Here is a 22,978-nt window from a genome sequence, read left to right as displayed (position 1 = left end):
CAGACTGACATTTCCAGATCCAGTTCATGCAATTGTCACAGCATAAAGGATAAGTGTTTATGAAAGTAAGGTCGTTTTAAATCTAAGGCAAAACTCTTTCAGCATGTGCATACTTAAAATATGCCTATTTAATGAATATTAGTGATATATTAAACTGTACTTTAAGTACATGAAAAAGAACAACCTTTCCACACTCAGGAGAGTACCATTTAGGCAAGTCTGACTTAGTTTGCGTTTACAGTTAAAATGTCCTTAATTATCTAGACTGTAGATATCTGGATAACCTTTGATTGTTTTACAGAAGTCAAGGAAGGAAATTTACAACTCTCAAATAAAAATCAGTTTACCTGTAAAATTGCAACCTCATTACGAAGCTGACTTTCTTGTTTTGTTGGAAATCTTAATTTGTCAATAATTTTAATAGCTACATCTCTTCCTGTTTTACGATGTTTACCTGTAAAATACAAATGAGAAACATAAAAAATTAATTAATTAGCAACTTAAGAGATACACATAGTGCAAGTGTTGGTCATGTAAACTACCTTGAACTTCTGTTACTTCCACACCTTTTCTTACCAGTGTCCCTTGTTCCTGAATCCTGCTCTCAAAGGTCTCACTGGTCCCTCAGGTGGCCTCCCGTCACATTGTATTGCTTTGTTTCCGTGGTTTTACTTTCTCAAACATCAGTCCTCATGTCTTGGCTCATACAGACTCTACTTCATCTCAGCAATTTACCGCAGCTTGAGAGCTGCTTGTAGCCCCGACCCCTGTCACTGTGGCCATCACTCACCTCACTCACCTCACACTATCCTCATTGCCTCCGTCTCTGCTCTTAATGTTTCCATGCCCTATGTGGAGCTCCACCCCATTACAGAGAATCATTCAGGTCCTTCAGTAGCCAGTGTTCCAAACTATCTTGAGTTTGCTGGTCTCTTACACTACTAACAACCCCTGCCTCAGCATCCTACTATGAGCTGTGACATATATTTACTAGGTCCAATCTACCATTAATCATTTTTATTCTGTAATTATTACATTGTAGAAAAATAATCTAAACGTGGTCTCTCTTATTACAGTACGAAATGTTAAGACAGTGGTTACTACTCACGTTCTCAGTGGTTACTGCTTATTATGTTTTCATTAAATATTATGGTATTTTTATAAAATTCAAAATCCCTTTGAAGAGTAAAGCAACTTAAATTTTCATTTTTTAAGTTCTGTATTTAGAGTTCTCATAATTTTATGATCAAAGTACATAGTAAGTAAAAGTGTTAGACATGATTATTTTATAAAACAACAACCCACAAAAATAATGTGCTACTTACCAAACCAAGAAAAGTTAAGATGTAATTTTTTATAGCAGGTAAAAGTTTAAAGTTAAATGTTACTTAAAACCTTGAAATATTTGACTGAACTGTCTAGGATCTCACCATTGGCCCTGAAAAGTTAAAGTATTCAGATCCCATGAACTGGGCACACTATAAAATGTGTTAGAGCACAAGGATTCTGGCTTTAGTGGCAAACAGCAACTGCAAGAGTTTGGTCCAGAGTGCTGAAAGAAATGGAGCAGCTTTGTTTATAAACTAAAGCTTTGATTTTCCATAACATTTTGTCTAAATAAATAAATCAAACTGCTTCAACATTGTAAGGAGGGTGTGAGAAAACATAACAAAACAAACTTCTCTGGAATAGGAACCCCTTAAATTCACCAGCTTTTCAAAGAATGGCCGTCTCAGGAGAAACTTCCCCCAAGGTCTCTACAACACCCAGGTACAGACAGTGCAGCTTTCTTGCTGTCGTTTATATTTCTCTTGGTAATATAACACTTTTATGTACTGTACAGTTACCTACATTTTTATGTTCATAAGATACTTCTTGAATACTCACCTCCATAAACAATTCCAAACTGTCCAGAACCTAGAACTTCATCAGGAAAAATTTGATAGACTGTGCTGATGTCCTACAGGTACAAGCCCAGAGAAAAACAAAGAACAGCTTTAATCCTATTACATTTTATGAATATAATGACTATTACCTTGTTAAATATAAGTATAATTAAATATTCCAAAGGGCATTTAATGCTTGTAAATGTTGGATAAAATTTCAATGTCTATAATATTCAAATTACATTAATATAACATTTTGAAAACCTCTCCTGTTAAGTGCTTTAAGAGACAAGGGGGCACCTAAAACCAATCAATGGCATTTACTATAAAGTGGATTCTTCTCTTTGCTCTTTGTAATTCAGAAATTTTGTTAACTAGCCCACGGTCTCATACATGTATATTACAACCCTATTTCACCTTGTGGTCAGAACAGTGAGGCTGTTCCAGGTTAGGTCTAATTCTACAAGAGTCTAAGCTATACACAACAACCATTCCAGAATTTCCAGTTGCTACCTAGATAGCTCACCAGCATTAGCATTTGTAAATAACAATTGCTGAACTGATAGTGAGCTAATCTGGGCTTCAAAATCCAGTTTTTGGTAAGCATCTTCTGGGAAACAGTACAAAGCTTCTACTTTTTATTTACCTGGTACTGAACGTCCTAAGACACTTTCTGCCTGTTTTCAACCCTAACACTCTTGATTCTTTTTTTTAAAAGCATTTCAGCCACACTCTCTGCTCTGTAAGCTTGTGAAGCTCCCTTTGGAGCATCCAGAAGTTTAGATCAAAACTGTCTGGCAATAAAAATCATTAATTTAGTAATTTTTTTTTTCTGAAACCAAGCTTTGTCATCTGTTAACAAACGGACTCTTTAGAATTTCTCTGAAAATTAACTTTAAAAATGTCAGTGGACAACCATGGCTGACTAAGATAAAATGCCTGTGTGATCACGGGGGAACTAACCAGGAAGCTTTAGAGTAATCTGCATGTCCCAAGCTCCTCTCTGTGTAAGCAAAGGCAGCAGGAACCCGCAGTGTTGATATCTGCATCTCAGGACAGACAGCCCAAGCATCCATTTAGCCTTCACTATGAAGGTGTCTCTTGTAATTCATCTGTTCAGTTTAAACCAGGTCATCAAATATTCCAAGGACGAGAGTAGTACTGAACAGACATTCATGGAGTTTGTTCTATCAGGTCACTGTAAGAAGGATGGGAAGGTGCTCTCCTTGGGCCTTCAGTACAGTGAGCAAATAGTTGATGTTGTTGGTTATGGGGATAAGGTAGGGAAGGCCTTATTCTATTTTAGGTGTGGACTACAGAGATGAAACAAACACAATAGATGAAAGCAAACACAATAGCATGTAAGACATCTTACAACATGATCTGTAACTTCCAAAATGGAAAAGTCTGCGTTACGTGGCACTGGTTGACGGGGGTCCTGTGTTCAGGAACTCTTTTGAGGTCTAGGTTGTGGCATGAATATGTGACTAAGAACATTTGCAACCCTTGCCATTTATCAGCACTCCTTGCTGGCAAAGAAGTAAGCAAAGGCTTGTTTAAGAACTTCTACAAATAAAGTGTTTACGTTATTTGTGTATCTATTTTGTTGTACAGTATGAACCATTAAAATTCAAGTATCATGTGTAGATCAGTGGCACTCCAGCTGTTACTACCAAGCCTGCCACCTTCTTGCAATGTTCTCAGTAAACCATTTATCCTATTTTGGTCTCAAAAATAAGATAAGAATGAAAAATTGTATCACACTACAATGATCTGTTAAGACAAACAGCCTTTGGTACTATATTATGGAATCTAGAAGGATCTGTAAATGATGTACTGTTTATAATATATCATGGAAGAATGTATACAGCAAAATAGAATAAAAAATTTACCATGTGATTCTTTCATTTTTCAGTAATCATATTCTGAGATGTATATTAATAACCACAGACTCACCACATTTTCCTGAATCTGGCAATTTGAAACTGAAATGCTCACAGAGATATCATCTGGAAGTACATGTCAAAAAACAAAAACAAAAACAACAACAACATATAAATAGTTAAAGTATAAAAAAAAAACAGGTCTTAGTGGACTACATTTACAGCAATGACTGAAAAATATCTATTAAAATTTATTATTCACTTTAAAGTTTAAAAACTCTATAGTTTTTAAAAATATTATTTGTGGGCACAGAACTTGGATTAAAAAAGACTTTGGTTCTAATTCTGGCTTTGCTTCACAGCAACTCTGTCAGCTTACAGACAACTAGCTTTCTAGAAATTAATTGTTTTGGCAGGAACATAGGCAAATCATTAACTAATGGGGTTTCAGAAATTAAAATAGAGGTCTATGATTAAGTGCTCAGTTTATATACAGATACATTTTTTATTTTCAGAATAAGCACATATATCCTATTAATATACTGACTGAAGAGAAAAAAGATAATTAAAACAGATCAGATATAATATAATGTTAAAATAGGTTAACCTGCAAGTTGCATGATTAATAACTATGATGGAATTTCAGATCATAATTTTATATAGATATTCCTCTATATTTTTTAGTTCATCCTCAATATTTCATCTTGATTATACTATGGCTGAATTTATTTTACTAAAATGCAGAAATTTCTTCCTGGGATAATGTGATCAAGTATTAACAATGTGGTCTGTGGCATCGAAGGCTGTTTAGTATATAGGTTAACCTTCACTTTATAAAAGTTATAATATAAAATAAGTACAATAATTTAATGAATGGAGTATTTTAGTAGGCATAGCAGCTTCTCTTCAGAGATTCCATGTTGTCCCACAAACCAAGAGAAACACAGAGAGTGTGTCTTCATTGTCTCATTGGGGAAAGCAGACCGTTTACGGGACCATCAAGATGGACTCCATGTCAGACTGAAGCCATTGGACTTACTGTGTGAACTGGTTCCTGAACCCGCAGAGGAGCCCTTGGGGATGACAGGCATGAGGGCATGCTGGATGGCCACCTCCCACAGCCTGGCCACATCCGCACCAGTGCCGCTGGTAAGAACACTGTTGTTTGGTGGGGGACTAGAAGGATTGATCACATTTTCTCCCACATAATACACTATGTTTGCTGTAGTTATTTCAAAGCAGTGGGGATTGGCTCCAGTGAGAATTAATGCTGATGGCTTTGCTGGTTCTAGACATAAAATTTCTGATAAAGGAATTTCCTGTGGAAGACAAAGTATAGTAAATGTAGTTTATTAACATCCATGCCATGTAAAAAAGGAAGTCACAAATAGACACAATTTATAGAAAATATTTTATAACATATGTAACATAAAATGCATAAAATTTAATTTTTTTAAAAAAGGCCTTACCATTTTTTCTGAGAATATTTTCTTTCTTTCCCTCTCTTTTTTCTCTTCCTCTCTTTTTTCTCTTCCTCTCTTTCTCTGTCTTTCTCTCCTTCCTTCTTTCCTTCCTTCCTTCCTACCTTCTTTCTTTCTTAATGATACTGTGGCAGGTAGAAGAATCTAGCAGAGCTTTGAGGCAAGTTGTAATTTAAAAAATGTATTTGGGTATTCATGGCTGTTTTTGACTTTCGGTGTTCCTTCAAGTACCTCAGTCAAACATGTTTTGATTCTATATACACTAATATAATATAGTTATATAAGTAGGTGGCTGTTCATTGAGGAAATCCACAGCAATTAGTTTAGAAAGTAGTTTTGTTTTAAATTATGTATGCCTGGATCACTCTTACCCATCTTTTGAGACAGAATCTCTCTCTAAACTCAGGACTTACTGAATGGCTCTAGAAATCTGCCTATATCTGCTGCCTCTACCTTAGGGTCATAAGATATCTTAGACCATGCCTGGAATTATCATCATCATCATCATCATCATCATCATCATCATCATCAGTCCTGATGAGTTAAATATAGATCCTCAGGCTTATATAGTAAGCACTTTATTGAAAGAGTCATTTCTCGCAACCCCAAATAGTTCTTATTGTTATTGTTTTTATGGTGATTAAAATATTAAAAAGATTAGGTGAAGGCAGCATAAAGTGACTAAAGTAATAATTTTATTTTTTCAGTTTAAAAGTCAATAACATTTCCTTGGTAACACAGCTGGGTAACGGGGCCACAAAGAATCAAAGGAACTGAGCTAGATACCACATTTATATTATTTCATGTAGAAAGACAGACATTTGCTGCTAAATAGAAGAATCTGGCCCTTATAATTGCCAGCAGTTGTGGAGGGATGTTTCTACTTGTCACTGTCCGGTACTGGGCTCCTGAGGATCTGAGAATTCATGTAGTGCCTGCATGACCACTGACTCTAGTGAAACCACACGACTCTGCTACAACACTTAGCTTCCCCTCCATTTCCCTCTGCATCCTCCTCCTCTTCACTACCCGGAGCCAGAAGCACTGCGCATGAGTCTGTGGGATTCACAGATGAATGAAGAAAGACAGAGGCCAGCCTTACCTTGTAGTACCGGCTCCCTGTGTCATTCTGGAACAGTGTGATGCACTTGCTGTCCAGCCTCCAGTAATGCCTTTTCCGCTGAAAGAGAAGTTACAGAACTGTGAAAATAGACACGCTTTATAAAAACGAGTGCAGATTCTCAGAGAGAAAATGGGTTTGATAGTGAAAATGTAAGAGCAATAGGCCAAAAAGAGATTCACAATGTGAATCCAGAAGGTGACTGTAATGAACATAATGTGACAAGTTTCTATAGCTACCTATAAGGCTGTGAATTATAATAGAGACACAGGATTAGCATCCTAGAAGTACCTGGTTGCCATTCATATGCACACAATGACTAGCAAAAAAAATATCTCCCATTTTTAATATTTATTTGCTTAAAGAGCCAAAGGAGATTTTGTAGTCTACAAAAAAAAAAAAAAAAAAAAAAAAAAAAAAAAAAAAAAAAAAAAAAAACGAAAAAAAAAAAAAAACAAACAGGGTTTAATATGTGCTTATTCTTTAGAACATGGCAGCCCTGAGGATTCAGCTAGGCATTTTCACTTCTATTCTCAGAAGAATTCTGTATGCTCCATCACTAAATAAAGTTCATTAGATGGAAGGGTTAACTTCATGGTTACAAGTTAACAAAGGTAGAAAAAGGCCCTTGACACTTCCACATTCTCTTCAGCTGGCTCCTGAGCTCATGACTGACTCGGTGGTCAGGTCTTTCTGCCTCAGTACCTTCCATGTGAACATGTTTGCATTTGCATCTTTTCAGAGGCAAAGTCTTAACAGTAAATATACCTTAAAAATTTTCTAGAAGGCCCAAGAAGAAATTGATGATGTTTATTTGAGTCCTGAACTAAATTTTCTCTCCCACAAGAAGGTTTAAATTATAAATGATCAATTGAGGTATACATGTCTCTTTATCTAAAGACACGGCAGAATTCCTATCGGTGGGTAGAGATGAGAAAACTACAATGAAAAGCTCTCAGCAAATGTCAGCTAGTTAAAACTCTGAACCAAGGCTCAAGGATGTACTCTCTCACCAAAATGCACAACTTCCTTATTTAGCATTTGATGATAAGAAGCAAAATGCACTATAGGATTGTCCCACACCTGTGTAGCTAAATTCTTAAGCAAAGAATTTAGGTCTTGAGACTATACGACATCTGTCAGAGTTACCTCTCTGTTCCCAAAAAGGCAGTTTCTTTTAAAGCTCTAGGCCACAGACGGCCATACTGAAAAACACAGCACTGCTTTCATGGCTGCCCTAGAAATGACAGGGAGACATTCCGGTCGCAGGCAGGTATTTTCCAGCAAAGCAGTTCCTTTGCTGGAACTGCTTCGTACAGTTTTATTCTGACCCCATTACTTATTCACCTACAGCAAACATCCAGACAGTGTGTGCTCTGCTGTCCCTCCGCCTCTGCTGGGAGCTCTACTCCCAAGAACTCACATATCCCACAGTCCTCTGAGCACCAGCATCCTGGGGAGCACGTCCGCCTCCTTACCAGAGTGTCCTGGCTGGTGTAGTGCACCATCCATCCTTCCTTCATCACCGTGCTGCTCCTCCTCTTGGTGTGCTTGACAGACTGCACCACCCGCATGAGCGGGATGTTGTTGCTCGTGGAAGGGCTTGAGAAGTCAAAATATGTTAGCACAGAAATATTCTCACATTCAGATCTCTCCACAACAAAAGCTCATTTAAACTATTTCAAAACAGAAATAAAAAAGGAAAAGAAAAGAAAAGAAAAACCCACATCTCATTTTCAGTGAAATGTTCTGTCAGAGGCTGATGGTTCAGAAAGTGAGTTTCTCAGAAGAGTGACAGGTACTTCAGATGATCCCTTTAAGACTCCCTAGGCAGAGAAAGACTACCCCCCCTCCTTTCACATTGCTCCAGATGGCATTCACATTTTTAGGAAAACAGCAGTGTTTACTCTCAGTGTTTTAAAGACACAGCATGCAAAATCACAGAGAGAAGTTTATAATATGCAACAGGCATAATAATAAATTTATAGATATTGTATTTCCATATGAACTATCTGAATGATTTCTTAAAAACAAAAATGAACCTTGACTTCCCAGTTGAGTTGCCTTTTACATAGCTAGTATTCTTGGGATTATTCTAATCCCCCAGCCCCCTCCATTCTTCCATCTACTTCCTCAAGTCCTCAGGTGCAAAAGAAATGCATGTTCTTCACATGTGAAGCCAGGTCACAAGACTAATACTCCTCACTATCAAAGAATAGTTACTGCAGTAAATGGAAGACATGCAATATATCCTTTCATGATCGGAGTTAATTTTAACCTGTTAATAAATTTGCCATTTGTAAAATGGACAAAAAACCCGTGGTGGTATGGTTTTCAAGGTCAGTTAGAATGGAAAACTTAAGTCTGTAAGGGGTCAGGTGGTGAAGCTCTTGGGTTCTGCAGAATTTGCCACTTAGACATTGCAGTGTGGAGGCAGCCACAGGCGATGGCTGCAGTGAGATTCAGGAAGATGGCAGCAGTTCCATTTGACCTGGTGGCCATGTGGACTGCTAACATGAAAAATGAAGGTCATCCAGGGCTAATATGAAAAATGTAGATAATAGATAGAAAATTACACATATTTCTGAAATAAAATGAAGAACAATGAGATTCTTCATTTTACCAAGAAACAATGAGGTTCTTTCATATCACCGAATGTGATATTTATAATAGGGGACAGTTTTGAAGTAAGTGATTTCTACTGAGGTTAATCCCTGATTATTGCATTTCCTCACAATGAACTCTAAGCTAATATTAACTATTGACCTCACAGTGACCACAGCAAAGACATGCATCCCTCAGACACAAGGGAAATGGCCCAACAGACAAATAACACTAGGACTGACACGGCACTTCTCCAGGGCCACTAGCTTCCTGTCTCCACAGGCTTTCCTCCACACTACACAGTTCTTCATAACAAAGTCAGGCACACTCTGTTTCATATACGGACTAAAATACCTAAGAGCTGGAGTCCTACGGTGGTTCTGACCTGATGGTTCTGTTGGAGTCCTCCTGCTCTGCATCTGGATCCTGCATCTCCACACCATCACTCTGGCCCTCGGCCCCCGCCATCTCAGCATCCTGGACCAGAGCCTCTTCCATGTCGTCCATGAGTCCACTGTTCCGCTCACTGTCGTTGTCGTCACTTCCCTCTTCCATGACGATATCAGATTCTGCCCCAGGGCTAAGCAACTCTACACAAGGTTTTGGACCCAAAGAGTTAAGTCTGGAATCTTGGAACTAGTGTTTAAGGGAAAGGCAATCCTACCAAATTAATTACAAGCCCTCCCCGGCAACTGAATCCTGCAGAAAATTTATCTTTCCATTTTTTCACCTTTATGTGTGGCATGTGAATGTATGAAACAGTAGACATAATTTCACAGCCCAAGGCTTTCTCCATGTCTCCAAGGCAAAAAAAAAAAAAAAAAAAAAAAAAAAAAACCCAAAACAAAACATTAAAAATGAAGAAAGAAATAAAGCTCAGGAGCACAGAGCTTGGAGACCTCGTCCAGGCACAAGTGACCAGAAAACTGAAACTATTTTATAGGACAGGCATGCTGGGAAAAGAAACACTGTTGGTGTTGGGTTCACATGAAAGGGGTCACCTGTAAGCACTACCGCAGCTAACTTTTTAAAATCATGTATCCCAGTATATTAAATTGTTCATATAAGCTATAGCTTTTAAATACCTACAGTCTTTGTTATTTGACTATTAAATCCTATTCACGTACAGTTGATGGTAATGGGAAATTTTTAATTACTCACTAAATGCAAAGTGCTCATTTTAAAATAAGAAAAACAGATCAATCAAGGATTGTGCGCCTCTAAGTGTGGGAAGTTCCCATTTTACCACATTGTTCTGACTACATGGGAAAAATGCATTCTTCAAACCATCAACATCACAAACTTCTCCATTTCCCCTGGGCTCTATTTACAGAGTTCAATTGACATTCCCTGGGATTGAAAAAGAGTGAATATCACAAGCCCCAAAAAGCAGGAAAATCGCCCAGCTTTCATTTTCAATTTTGTTAACTTTGGACCTGTACACTGGAAATCTGAATGCACAAGAATGGAGAGTGCCCTCTTGCTCCCCCCCCCCCCCCCGTCCCTCAAGGTCTATTTCCTCGTGAGTAAATGCAATCATGCATCCTTTAGCTTTTCACAATAACCTATCTGTCTATCTTCCTGGGATTCTGTAACTAGAGGTTCTGGAAGTCTATTGGCGTGAAGATTAAACATTACCAGTTCCCGGTCAATGGAGAAAGGTAGCCTTGGATCCTAAGTCACAGACAGAAGGGCTCTAGCACACTATCTCTGTGACTGTCATGCAGAAAAAATATTTGACCATGAATCTGTCCCTTACCTCCATTGATGGCCACTTCACCCAAGCAGTTGCTCGGTACTTTAGGTGCACAGCGCTTGTGACAGTTGAATCTGCAATCTAATGATGATTTTAAAACAGAATTCAGAAATTCATCAGAAAAACAAAACAACGTGAAACAAAAATATAGTAACTCCAAAAGAGCAATGATGCCTTTTAGGCTTAGAGAGCCCAGCGGCCAGTGCCTGGCGGCCAGTGCCCGCGGCCAGTGCCCGGTGCTGAGCGATCCTCACCTTTGCACTGCAAGCCCTGCCGGAAGAGGCCCTTGAGGAGCTTCTTGCAGAGCTGACAGACCGTGGGCCGCGTGTAGGAGTGGATGACGAAGGTGTGCGGCACCTTCACTTTAGACATCAACATCTTGTCCAGCTGAATGGGCCGTCCAATGTACGGCTGCGAATTCGACCTCTTCTCGCGACCAATGAATGACTCTGACACAGACTTTTGCTGTTTTGGGAAACCATGACGGGCGACAAGGTGTCAGAGGATCGAACTTGATTTAACTGTATTTTAAAGTTTCATTTTGTTTTGCTACTGGATTCAGTGATTTGCTCATTGATACGAGGCAATTTGAAAAATTTCTATTGACTAATGCAGTTTACCCCCTCATTTCATATTTGAGTTACTCTGTATAATCTGAAAAGAGAGAGACCGGAGACCAAAATAGATAAACTTGATTTTTAGGACTTTTAAATCATTTCTTTTCTCTCTCTCACACACACCTTAAAATGTTAACTTAATTACTTTTAACATAGAAAACAAAGCGAATGTTCCTTGATCCCACTTCTGTCTTCCCACAGGAATTTCCCAGATCACCATATTCACATGGATGGAAGTGTCATCAGCTCAGAGAGGGAGAGATGGAAATTCAGTTTCCACACAGTACTTGAGCTGAAAGACGCCTACAGTTTCTTTGGGTTCCCTTGAGGGAAAAAAATTAATGTGATTTTAAATAATTTCTCAATTATATAAAAAGGTAAAAGGCTAAAGTTACATAACCCTTCTTAGAATTAAGAAATATAGCAACTAAATGGGCTTCATGAGGCATATAAATACTGGTATTTAGGGTAATAATAACACCACTGTGCTTTACTGTCTATCATTTGGGGACTATTTAATAAACCAATGTAGATTTTAAAACTGCGTTAACTGAAATGAACTTCAATACCTTTGAACAATTTCACGAACATGTACTTGGGAATATTATAATAGATTTATTTGGAATAAAAGATGAATAGAATTATCCTTAGTGGCCATTGTAATTGTGTGTCTAATTAGTTAAACTTCTACTCTACATGAATAACTATTAGGTGCCTTAAAAGACGGTCCTAGTTATGAGCAGTTTACACACCTAAGCTCACACACTTTAACTACGTTCTTTTACATTGAATACTATCAAAGACTGGAGCTAAAATACAGTACTTATTTGCTGTGAAAACCCTATCTTTTTTATCTAACCAGGTTAATTTCAAAATTGGAACAATTGCTGACAAGTTAAAAATTAAACTCACTTGCATAAAACCTCATCCATTTTAGTCTCTGGCTAACCAAAATCCAATGCTGCTTATTTCTCAATGAATGTACAGACATGCCAGCTGTAGCAAAATGAATGAAATATGAGCTGAGGTTTCTGCTTAGAATATCATGTCCACAGTTACATCCATAATTAGACATCAATGACAGGAAGTAAACTCTTCCTGGTAGCCTGGAAAGGGCCTTTCCTTCTAGCCTCTTTAGTCCAAAGACCCCACCGACCCATAGACTCTCTCCGTCAAGGACTCAAGGTGGCTACCCTCAGCTGGAACTCAGTTGGACTTCCACCATCTCTCCTGCCTTCTGATTACACTCTTACCAGACTTACCCTTGGTTCTGCTGGAGCTGCTAAGCCTAAGCCCCTTCTCCCAAGCCTTGGGCGCCGCTGTTGTAGCAGCTGCATTGATATTTAAATCTCAGCGGAAAGACCGATTTTACCAGGCCTTCACTGAAGTCAGGGAACAATTTCCAGACTGGCGCCCGGAAGTGTAACCTGAGATACAGGGAATCAGTGAAGGACCCCAGGGGTGTTGGCGAGCTCAAATCATTAAATCAAAAAGGCGCGGTGAGTAAATCCGAAAATAAAAATGGGACAAGGCAGTAGCCTAATGTTTTTTTGTATGGAACTTAATTAAAGATAGTCTGTATATGCGGCAGGAAACTGAGAAAGTTAAACTGTCAGGCTCAGAGAGAAGGAGGTTAGAAAGATGGCAGGCTTCAAGACAAAATGATATTAGACCATCAGCTCCTCCAGAGGAGTTGTATTTTCCTCCTGATGACAGTAATTTCTTGTCAGAAGGAGACTTTGAGGAAGACTTACATCCTGATGAGGTTGCAGAGTTGGAGGAAGAACCAGATCAATATTATTCTGAGACATACCCTCCGATTCAGGCTATGCATGTTAAAAAGTATACGCCTTGGATAAAAGAAATTAAAAGATTGGAATGGGGCTTAGAGGAAATAAACAAAAAAAAATGGAGAATTAACTACTAGAGAAAATGAGGCTCAATCCCCCACTCCAACTCCATCATTGGTTGCAGGCTTGGGCCCTCCTCCTGGGACTGCTATAGTAGTTGTGGCCCAAAAGACAAGGGGACCTTTTCCTTTGTCCACTGTACGGGCAACTATATCTCCCTTACAAGCTTCTTTACAAGAAGCTAGGCAGAATGGAGAAGATATAACCGAGTTTTATGGTTTTCCAGTTCTAGAGCAGCCCGATGGACAAGGTAATATGGCGAGAGTCCATGCTCCTATACCTTTTAAACAATTAAAAGAATTAAAGCTGCATGCTCTCAATATGGTCTTACAGTGCCTTTCACTCAAGCTCTGTTGGAGTCTTTGTCTACTGAGGCCCTTTTCCCAGGGGACTGGAAACAATTAACAAGAGTGTGCTTATCAGGAGGAGATCATTTATTATGGAAGTCAGAATTTGCAGAGCATTGTCAAGTTACAGCTGAACTTAATCGAGCTCAGGGAATTCCTATAACTTATACATGCTAGCTAGAGAAGAAATCTACAGTAAAATAGGACAAACAACAATTGGATTTTGATGTGGCTGTTTATGCTCAGGTAAATGCTGCTGCCCAAAGGGCTTGGAATAAACTTCTACAAGCAGGTAGACAGGTGGAGGATTTGTCTAAAATCTGTCAGGGACCTGATGAGTTGTTTCAAGATTTTGTGGCAAGATTAATGCAAGCAGCAAACAGACTTATAAGTGATAAAAATTCTGGATTATTACTGGTAAAACAATTGGGTTATGAGAATGCTAACATTTCCTGCCAAGCAACTTTGATACCCTTTAGAAAGAAAGGAGATATTTCTGATTATATTAGGTTATGTTTTGACATTGGGCCATCTTATACTCAAGGAGTAGCTATAGCTGCAACCCTACAAGGAAAAACTATTTAAGAGGCAGCTTCTCAGTTTTTCCAGTAAAAAAACTAATGGCTAATTCTGCTACAAAACTTCAATGGTCATAAAAAAAATTGTATTCAACAAATAAAAAGATGTTTTGTCTGTCTTGAAGGTATAAGTTTACCATATTCAGTAGGTCTTGGATAACCAAGATTATTGGTCACTGGCTATGTTTAAAATCTGTAGCATAAAGTTAACTTACTTAAAACCTAGGGATAAAAACCATTCTAAACAACAAATGAACATTACTCATATCCCAAAATTTTAAAAACTAAAATGTTTTGCTACAATGGTATTTCTTCCATTATAAAGACTAATAACGGTACGACATATATTAGTCAAGCTTCTCAACATTTCTAAAAATCATAAAACAGGTATGCCATACAATCCTTAGGCTAAAAATTTATGGAGCCTGCCCATGGATCTCTTAAAAACCAACTGCAAAAAATAAAAAAGGGGGAGTCATATCCCCATATATTAATCATCTTCTCTTTATTTAAAAAATTTTTGAATGTGGATATACAAGGCCGTTCTGCGGCTGATTGATTATGGCATCCTAATACCAAAGATAATTATGCCCAAGTAAAATGGAAAGATCTGATTACTGGAATATGGCAGAGCCTTGACCCCGTATTAATATGGGGAAGATGGTATGTTTGTGTTTTTTCACAGGATGCAGAAAAAGCCAGGTGGATCTCAGAAAGGCTGGTGTGATTTGCAGGAGTTGTTCCCCAGAAGCAGGATGTTCCAGCTGCAGACAATCGTGAATTCTGTCATGACTGAAATTGAAAAGCTGCATTGGACTTAAGCTACTGACCCGCCTGATACATTCTACTCCTGGGAGAAGATGTCATGCAGAGAAACCTCTTATACAATGGACTGGACTTGATTGTTCTGTTAATGAGGACAATTCTCAACAAAATCAGGAAAGATAAAAAAGAGGACTGACTATGAAACTTTGGACTGACTCTGGTTTTCAGCAGACCAAACAAGCTGCTTCAGAAACTCTTGGCAGGTCCTGTAACTGCCTATGTACAGTTTTGCTTTGTTGTTTGGAAATGTTAACAAGATTCAAATTCTAAAGTGTCTTGCCATAAATGTAAACTAACAAACTGTATTTGTAAGCTTTCAAATGTTTCTGATTGTTCCACAGCCTTTTACTATGGTTCCTGTTAATGTTTCTCAGACTTGTTATTTACACAAGGAGTCATTGTTAAGTCACTTTTATGGAGTGTTATTTTGGACTTGGCTTGTGATAGGAGATGTGCTCCTATCAATGACAATTAAAACCTGCCCGAAGGCCTTTTAGAATGTTAAAGCTGAGCTGATGGGCATAAGATTAAACCCCAGTGTCTACCCTAGCAGAGGTTGGTAGTTAATGACAGTTAATGTTTCTTTGGGATATATTCAACCCAAGATGGGGCATGAATGAAGGAATTCATGTACCAATGACAGGCAAGAATATATCTTACAAGAAACAACCTAAGACAGGCACAATCTTCTGCTCCATGGCTCTTAAGTTATGGTCAAATTTTAAAAAAATTAAAAAGGGAGACCTGTTCTAGCAGCTGCTTTGATATTTAAATCTCAGCAGAAAGATTGGTTTTACCAGGCCTTCACTGAAGTCAGGGAAGAATTTCCAAGTCCATTTCCTTTTGTTTGTGACAGCAGGTGGGAGAGCTTGTCAAAAATCACACCTCTTGTTTCACTTCCTTGTGAATTTAATCCATTGTGCTGAGCTGCTTTTACTCTGGCTTAAAAGCAGTCTGAAAAAAAGCCAGGGGGCTGGTGGAGTCTAGTCTCCACTAGAGCCTCTCGGAAAGGTCCCATATGTTGTGTGTTAGTTTATTAATTTTAATCCTCACTCCCGACTCAAGAACCGTTCCACAATGCTGTGGGCTCCGGCACTCAAGTACCCTAATCCCCTCTGGACACAGTCTCATGATGCAAACCCAGGAGCCCAGCAGCTCCTTCTGGTGCCCATTCAGTCTTTTTTCAGCCCATCTCCTCTACTCTGTGAGCATTCTCATGCACAGCAGCTCTCTGCTAGAAACCACACATCTACCACACTTGGCTGAGACTTAGAAACCTAATAGCCACCACACTTGGTTAGGACTCAGAGTGGGCAACAACAACAAAGAAGAAAGCAGGATATTTACACACACACACACACACACACACACACACACACACACACACTCAACCATCTTAGCTCCAGACCCTTAGATTCTAGTACAATCACCCACATGAGCAAACAAGACAATGTGCTACATCCAGAAGCCAGCAACCCCACTGTTTGAGGCTTGAGAAAAGCAATTTGGCTGAGACACAAGACAAGAACTTCAAAATAGTAATTAAGAATATATTCAAGGATTTTAAAGAGGATATGAATAAATGATGGAGACTGTGAAAACACAAAGAGTTGAAATAAAACAATAGGAACAATTCAAGGCATGAAAGTAGAGAACAAAAACCGAAATAAAACTGGAAATGAGAAACTCAAGATATCAAATTAAAACCTCCAAGATAGGGCTCATCAACAGATTATAGGAGACAGAAGAAACAATTTTAGATCTTGAGGACAAGGTAGGAGAAATGATAGCTCGGTCAAAAAATATTAAACACAAAAACACCTCCCAAAACACACAGGCATAAAACATCCAGAAAAAAATGGGACACTACAAAAAGAACAAATCTCAAAATGATAATAAAGATACAAAAGAAACACAAGTCAAAGGCACAGAAAATATTTTTAAAAAGTAGTTGGGATACACCTTTAATCCCAGCACTTAGAGGTTGAGGCAGGTGGATCACTGAATTCAAGGCCAGCCTGGTCTACAAGGTTAGTCTAGGACAGACAAAGGTACACAGAGAAACAAACAAAAAACAAAATAAAAACAAAACCAAGCAACAACAACAAAAAAAAAACTTTTAACAAAATCACAGAGGAAAATTTCTCCAATTTAAAGAACGAAACTTCCATCGAGGTATAATAGACACAGAGAACAACAATAGAGAAGACAAGAAAAGAAAATCCCCACAATAACCAATAACCAAACCACTAAATGTACTGAACAAACAAAGGATATTAAAGCCACAAGGGGGAATCACCAAGTCACCTATAAATGCAGGCCCATTAAAAGAATGCCTGGATTGTCAGTGGAGACTGAAACCCAGAAAGATCCTGGACAAACCTAGTACAAACGCAAAGAGAACATAGATGACTACTGGAACCAGTAAACCTATCAATCATGATTGATAAAGCTAGAAAAAAAAACATTTAATGATAAAAACGAATGGAACAATTTCTGTCCACAGTTCCAGCTCCACTGATGGAACTACAAAGAAAACTTCAGCCTGAAGAGAAGGGTAACTGCACCATGAGGACACAAGGAATAAATAACCCCAGAGCAGTTAGTCAAAGCAGGCTGGGGCCTCCCACAACAAAACAAAGTGACAGGACTCAATAAAAACTTCTCATCTATACCTCTCCATACAAATAGCCTCAATTCCTCCAATACAAAAACAGACGAACAGACTGAATTACAGACCAGAATTCAACTTTCTGCTGCATCCAAGAAACACACCTTACCATAAAGTATGGTAATCATTTCTGGGTAAAAAAGATAGAAGCAACAATTTGATCCAAGAAGTAAGCAGGCATAGTTATTTTAATATCTGATAAAAAACCTTTAATACAAAACTAATCAGAGACAGGAAATGGCACTATATACTCATTTAAAAGAAAACATACCTAGAGAACATTATGTTTCCAAGCATTTATGCACCAAACAAAAGATCACTCAAGTTCATAAAATTATTGATAACTCCCCTATAATTGGACTTGGAAAGGAGCCGGGGAGGGGATTAGGGAAGGAGGGTGGGATTGGGAGGGAATGAGGGAGCGGGATACAGCTGAAATACAAAATTAATAAACTGTAACTAACATTAAAAAATTAAAAAAAACATAAAAAAGAAAGTAGTGATAATCACACAGTGATAGTGGATGACTTCACTACCCAACTGTGACCAATAGATAGGTCATCTTGACAAAAATTAAACATAGAAACAATGGAATTAAATAATGTCACAAGTCAAATGTATTTAACACCAGACATCTACACAAACACACACAGACAAATGTATACACACACATGAAATAACACCCTGAATTTTATGTGATTATAACAGGGTAAAGCTGTATAGCAACAATACATACAACAGGAAGCGAGAAAACTCACTACTGAATGCAAATTGCATCAAGACAGAAATCAAGGAAATGAAAAAACCTGTCAAAACTGAGTAAAAATAAAAACACATGCCCCCTCAGTGTGGGGAAGGGGTTTGGAGCACCGTTGCCAGGCCACAGAGGAGGACAATGCAGCCAGTCCTGATGAGACCTGATAGGCTAGGGTCAGAGTGGACCTGGAGAGGGGCATGGGAAGAGATGAGGGGGGAGAGGGGGGTTGCAAGGGAATGAGGGAAGGGGCTATAGCTGGGATACGAAGTGAATAAACTGTAATTAATATAAAAATTAAAAATTTAATTAAAAAAATACACATGCCCAAATCTGTATGACAAAATGAAAGCAGTTCTAAGAGATATCCTTAGAGTACTCAATGCTTAAAAAATAAAGTAAAATAATTTTATTTTGTAACTTAAAAAAATAATAAAAAATCTCATATTAGTAACTTCACAACACACCTGAAACTTCTAGAAAACAAGAACAATACCCTAAAAGAATAGACAGAAAAAATAAAAACTGAGAGAAAACTATACTAATAGAATTAGAGGTAAAAAGGGAGACATGAGAAAATTATGAGGACATATTTTAAACATCCATATTCCACTGACCTGGAAAACCTAAAAGAGATGCATAAATTTCTTGGTATATACAGCTTAACAAAGTTAAATCAAGATGGAATAGAGAATGTAAGCAGTCTTATAAGACGGTCATTACAAATCTCCCAACCAAAAAGTAAAAACTGAAACATCCCAGGGTCTGATACAAAGAATGCTATAGAAACATATTGTATGAAAATTTTTACACAAAAATAAGAAAAATAAAACTATAAAGGTTAACTACTCTGGAAAAATTTTACACAGACTTAGAAGGAGATAATAAAGATAGGCCAACAGCTTATAAAACAAGAATTACAAATATATTAAACCAATTCTTCAATGCTACTGAAGAATAACTACTTCTTTGGGGTTAGGGTCCTGTTCAGTGTGTTTAGTGACTATGGTCACTGAGGCAGTTTCAAGACTCCAATTCAATGAAGTGGTATTTTTCCATGGTTGGAGAGTTTAAGAACAGAAGATTAGCTAATGTCCTACCTCCTTAGCACTATAAGCACTTTGTTTCTTATCCTGAATTTTAGATTTCTGAGCTGAGATATGTTTTGACACAAGACTGACTCCTGGAGCACATGAAAGAAGGAGTCAGACAGACAGTTGTTCTCATTTTGTCCACACTGACTCTCTTCTCATAAACTTCAAGAGCCTGAACTCTTCTTGAGAAGTCACTTAACTCATTGCCTTGAAAACAGATTCTCCAGAGACATTTGAATAAAATACTGTTAATTTAGGGAAAGGGACTGGTTGCTACCCTGGCCCCAAAATGTTCTGTATTTAAGCAGACAGTGATGAGGTTCACAGGCTACATGGCACAACAGAGCAGGGATGGTCAGGCCACCGAGTTTACAGTCAGAAACTGCCTCTAACAGCTGTAGGAACGCGGGCCCTCTGGACAGACATGGCATCTGAAAATTTAAAATCAAGTGGCATCTCAACTAGATATATCTACAATTATCTTTTAAAGCCTCAGATCTAATTGAAAATACCCACTATGATCTATACTTTTAAATGAAGAAGCAAGTTTCACAGTCTTGAAACAGGGTACATATGCGCGGTACTTTATGTAGAAATTGATACAATGATGGCAGAAAGAGTCCGAACTTTCATTTTATCAGATGACTGGTACCTTAGACAAAAGAGAACAGAAAACCTGGGTGAAGGCCAGATGACAGTCCTGCATTCTGTTTGGAGTGTCACTACCTGCTGCTGTCCTACGTGCTCATACGGCCTTCATCCATTCTTCAATTGTAGAGCAAAGGCTTAACTAATGGAAACTGCGTAACAACAAAAGATAAAACTCAGGAGCTCATGGAACCAAGGCACACACACTTCTAGGATCACACAATTGTCCAAGAAACAGTATCTCTGGATTCCTGTCAGAGATGTACTTGCCTGTAATTCCTGTTAAAAACATCCATGATGATGACAACAGAACCCTGAAATTAAAACTTTAAACAAGGTACAGTTGCTCATGGCTGCAAGAGGATTGCCAAATTCTAGGCTCAGGCTATCTGATAAAATTCTGTTTTAACAAAAACAAACAAATAAAGGAAAAACTGAACATCTTCAAAATTTTAGAAATCTGTGTGTTTCAAGCTACTTGAGGTAACTTCAATATAAAGCTGGTACCTGAAAGCCTGGTAACTATTTTGCATCTAATGTGTTAGATTCTAATGTGTTAGATGCAAAATATCATCTTTTTTCTTCCTTAACTTACTTCATTATTTTTTTATCATTCACACATTTAATTGTAGTGGATTCAATATGTTTCAGCACTCTAGAGTCCTATATTACATTTTTTTCCTAAAGATAACTGTTGGATAGAGCAAAATCTTCCATACCAAGTAACTGCAGAAAAGGTTGGTTTTTTTTTTCTTTTTTTCCTTTAAGTTTATTAAGATTTGAAAGACTCTAACTAGCAGTGTTTTCAAAGCAAAGACTCATGACCAAACCTTTGGCAGAGTACAGGGAATCATAAGAAAGAAGGGGAGTTAGTCTGATGGGGAAAGGATAGGAGCTCCACAAGGACCAAATATATCTGGGCACAGGGTCTTTTCTGAGACTGACATGCAACCAAGGACCATGTATGAATGTAACCTAGAACCTCTGCTCAAATGTAGCCTGTGGTAGCTCAGTAACCAATTGGTTTCCCATAGTGAGGGGAACAAGGACTATTTCTAACAGGAACTCAATGACTGGCTCTTTGGCCTCCCCACCCCCCAAGGGAGGAGCAGTCCTGTTAGGCCAGAGAGGAGGGCTTTTCAGCCAGTCCTGAAGATACCTGATAAAACAGGATCAGATGAATGGGGAGGAGGTCCCCCCTATTAGTGGACTTGGCAAGGGGCATGGTGGAGATGAGGGAGGGAGGGAGGGCCTGGGAGGGAATGAGGGATCGGGACACGGCTGGGATACAGATTTAATAAAATGTAACTGATAAGAAAAAAATAAAATTAAAAAAAAAAGAAATATTCTCATAGGTAGAAAAATCTCATGTAACCAAATGCATTTGGTTAGATTCTTGATGTAACGAAACTTTGAATGCTATTTAGATGCAATGGCCAAAGACAATTTTGATGAGGTCACTGCATATGTATAAGTGTGTAAGGTACTATGCAGGGTACATATCAATTAATACAATATATAGGCATATTTATCACGTAAGTGACTACCATGCTTTCAGAAAATTAATAAGGAATGACAAAATATACTAATAATGAAAGCTGTCAAACTATATTGTCATATTAAAAGTATATACTGATTCTCAGAGGCCTGCTGGCACCAGGAACATCCAGCCGCGACCTAGCATAACTGTCTTCTGAGTGGCTTCACCTAGCATCTGATGGAAACAGATGCAGAGACCCACAGACAAACATTGGGAAGAGCTCAGGGAGTCTTGTGGAAAAAGGAGACGAAGGCATAAAAGAGCCAGAGAGGTCAGGAGCACCACAAGAAAACCTACAGGATCAACTAACCTGGGTCCTTAGGGACTCACAGAGATTAAACCACCATCCAAAGAGCATTCATAGGACACAGCTAGATCTATAACAGATGTGCAGCTTGGTCTTCATTTGAGACCCCTAAGAACAGAAGCAGAGTCAGTCTCTGACTCTGTTGCCTGCCTTTGGATCCCTTTCCCCTAACTGGACTGTCTTGTCTAACCTCAACTGTAGAAAATCTGCTACATCTTGATATACCAAGGCAGTTGATACCCTTGGGAGGACTCCCTTTCTCTGAGGAGAAAGAGGGGGAGAATGGAGGGAAGGGAGGTGGGAAGGAAGGACTGGAAGGAGAGGAGTTAGGGGATGCTGCAATTGGGATGTAAAGTAAATAAATTAATTAATGAAAAAAGTAAAAAAAAAAAAAAGTTTAGTAAGCTGGTGGATATCCACTGTTGCTGAAGGCCTAGTCTGGCTTCATGGATTTGGTGAGCCGCAACAACCTGCACTATATTTTTTTTTTCATGAAACAGAAATGCTAAAAGGCTCTGGGAACATAACAGCTGTGTTTTTTTTTTTTTTTAAATTTTGTTTCATTAGTATTTTCAGAGCAAAAACTTGCTCAAACTTCAAAGAACTGATTTAAATTACCTTCTCTATAATTACCAGACACACATGCATAAGAACACACTTTTAAATTTTACATTTTTAGTTCTTAGTCTTATGAATGAAATTTCAGGTGTCAAATTTATATCAGGATCAATTTTTTTTTTTAATTATACAATAAGGTTTGGGGTAGATGCACCCAATTATTTTATTTGGCAAACTAGACAATGAAATGACTTACACAAAGGGCTATTCCATTCTCAGTCTATCATATCAGAACAAAGAATATCAGAATATCAGAACGGAACAATGATAAAAACTTAATTTTAAATCCAGAAATAAGGACTAAATGGTTGCATATTATAAAGATGTTTTTTTTAAAGA

General features: G+C 38.1%; 1 protein-coding gene across 1 annotated transcript in view; it reads right to left on the bottom strand.

Moving 5' to 3' along the window:
* Positions 1 to 22,978, bottom strand: part of Prkd1 (protein kinase D1) — a gene marked incomplete at its 5' end in the record, with an annotated part of 352,974 nt that overhangs the window by 47,080 nt on the left and 282,916 nt on the right. Inside the window, 9 exons of the mRNA XM_055608587.1 lie at positions 348 to 454; positions 1,888 to 1,960; positions 3,843 to 3,895; positions 4,809 to 5,088; positions 6,353 to 6,430; positions 7,849 to 7,972; positions 9,360 to 9,564; positions 10,734 to 10,811; positions 10,985 to 11,195. Coding sequence (XP_055464562.1) covers positions 348 to 454; positions 1,888 to 1,960; positions 3,843 to 3,895; positions 4,809 to 5,088; positions 6,353 to 6,430; positions 7,849 to 7,972; positions 9,360 to 9,564; positions 10,734 to 10,811; positions 10,985 to 11,195 — 1,209 coding nt within the window. The remainder of the gene's footprint in view (positions 1 to 347; positions 455 to 1,887; positions 1,961 to 3,842; positions 3,896 to 4,808; positions 5,089 to 6,352; positions 6,431 to 7,848; positions 7,973 to 9,359; positions 9,565 to 10,733; positions 10,812 to 10,984; positions 11,196 to 22,978) is intronic.

The sequence above is a fragment of the Psammomys obesus genome, unplaced genomic scaffold (assembly GCF_907164565.1).
Source record: "Psammomys obesus unplaced genomic scaffold, mPsaObe1.curated_primary_1811, whole genome shotgun sequence".
NCBI lineage: Eukaryota > Metazoa > Chordata > Mammalia > Rodentia > Muridae > Psammomys > Psammomys obesus.
The sequence above is the reverse complement of the archived record's forward strand: the minus strand, read 5'-3'. Positions and strand labels throughout refer to the sequence as shown.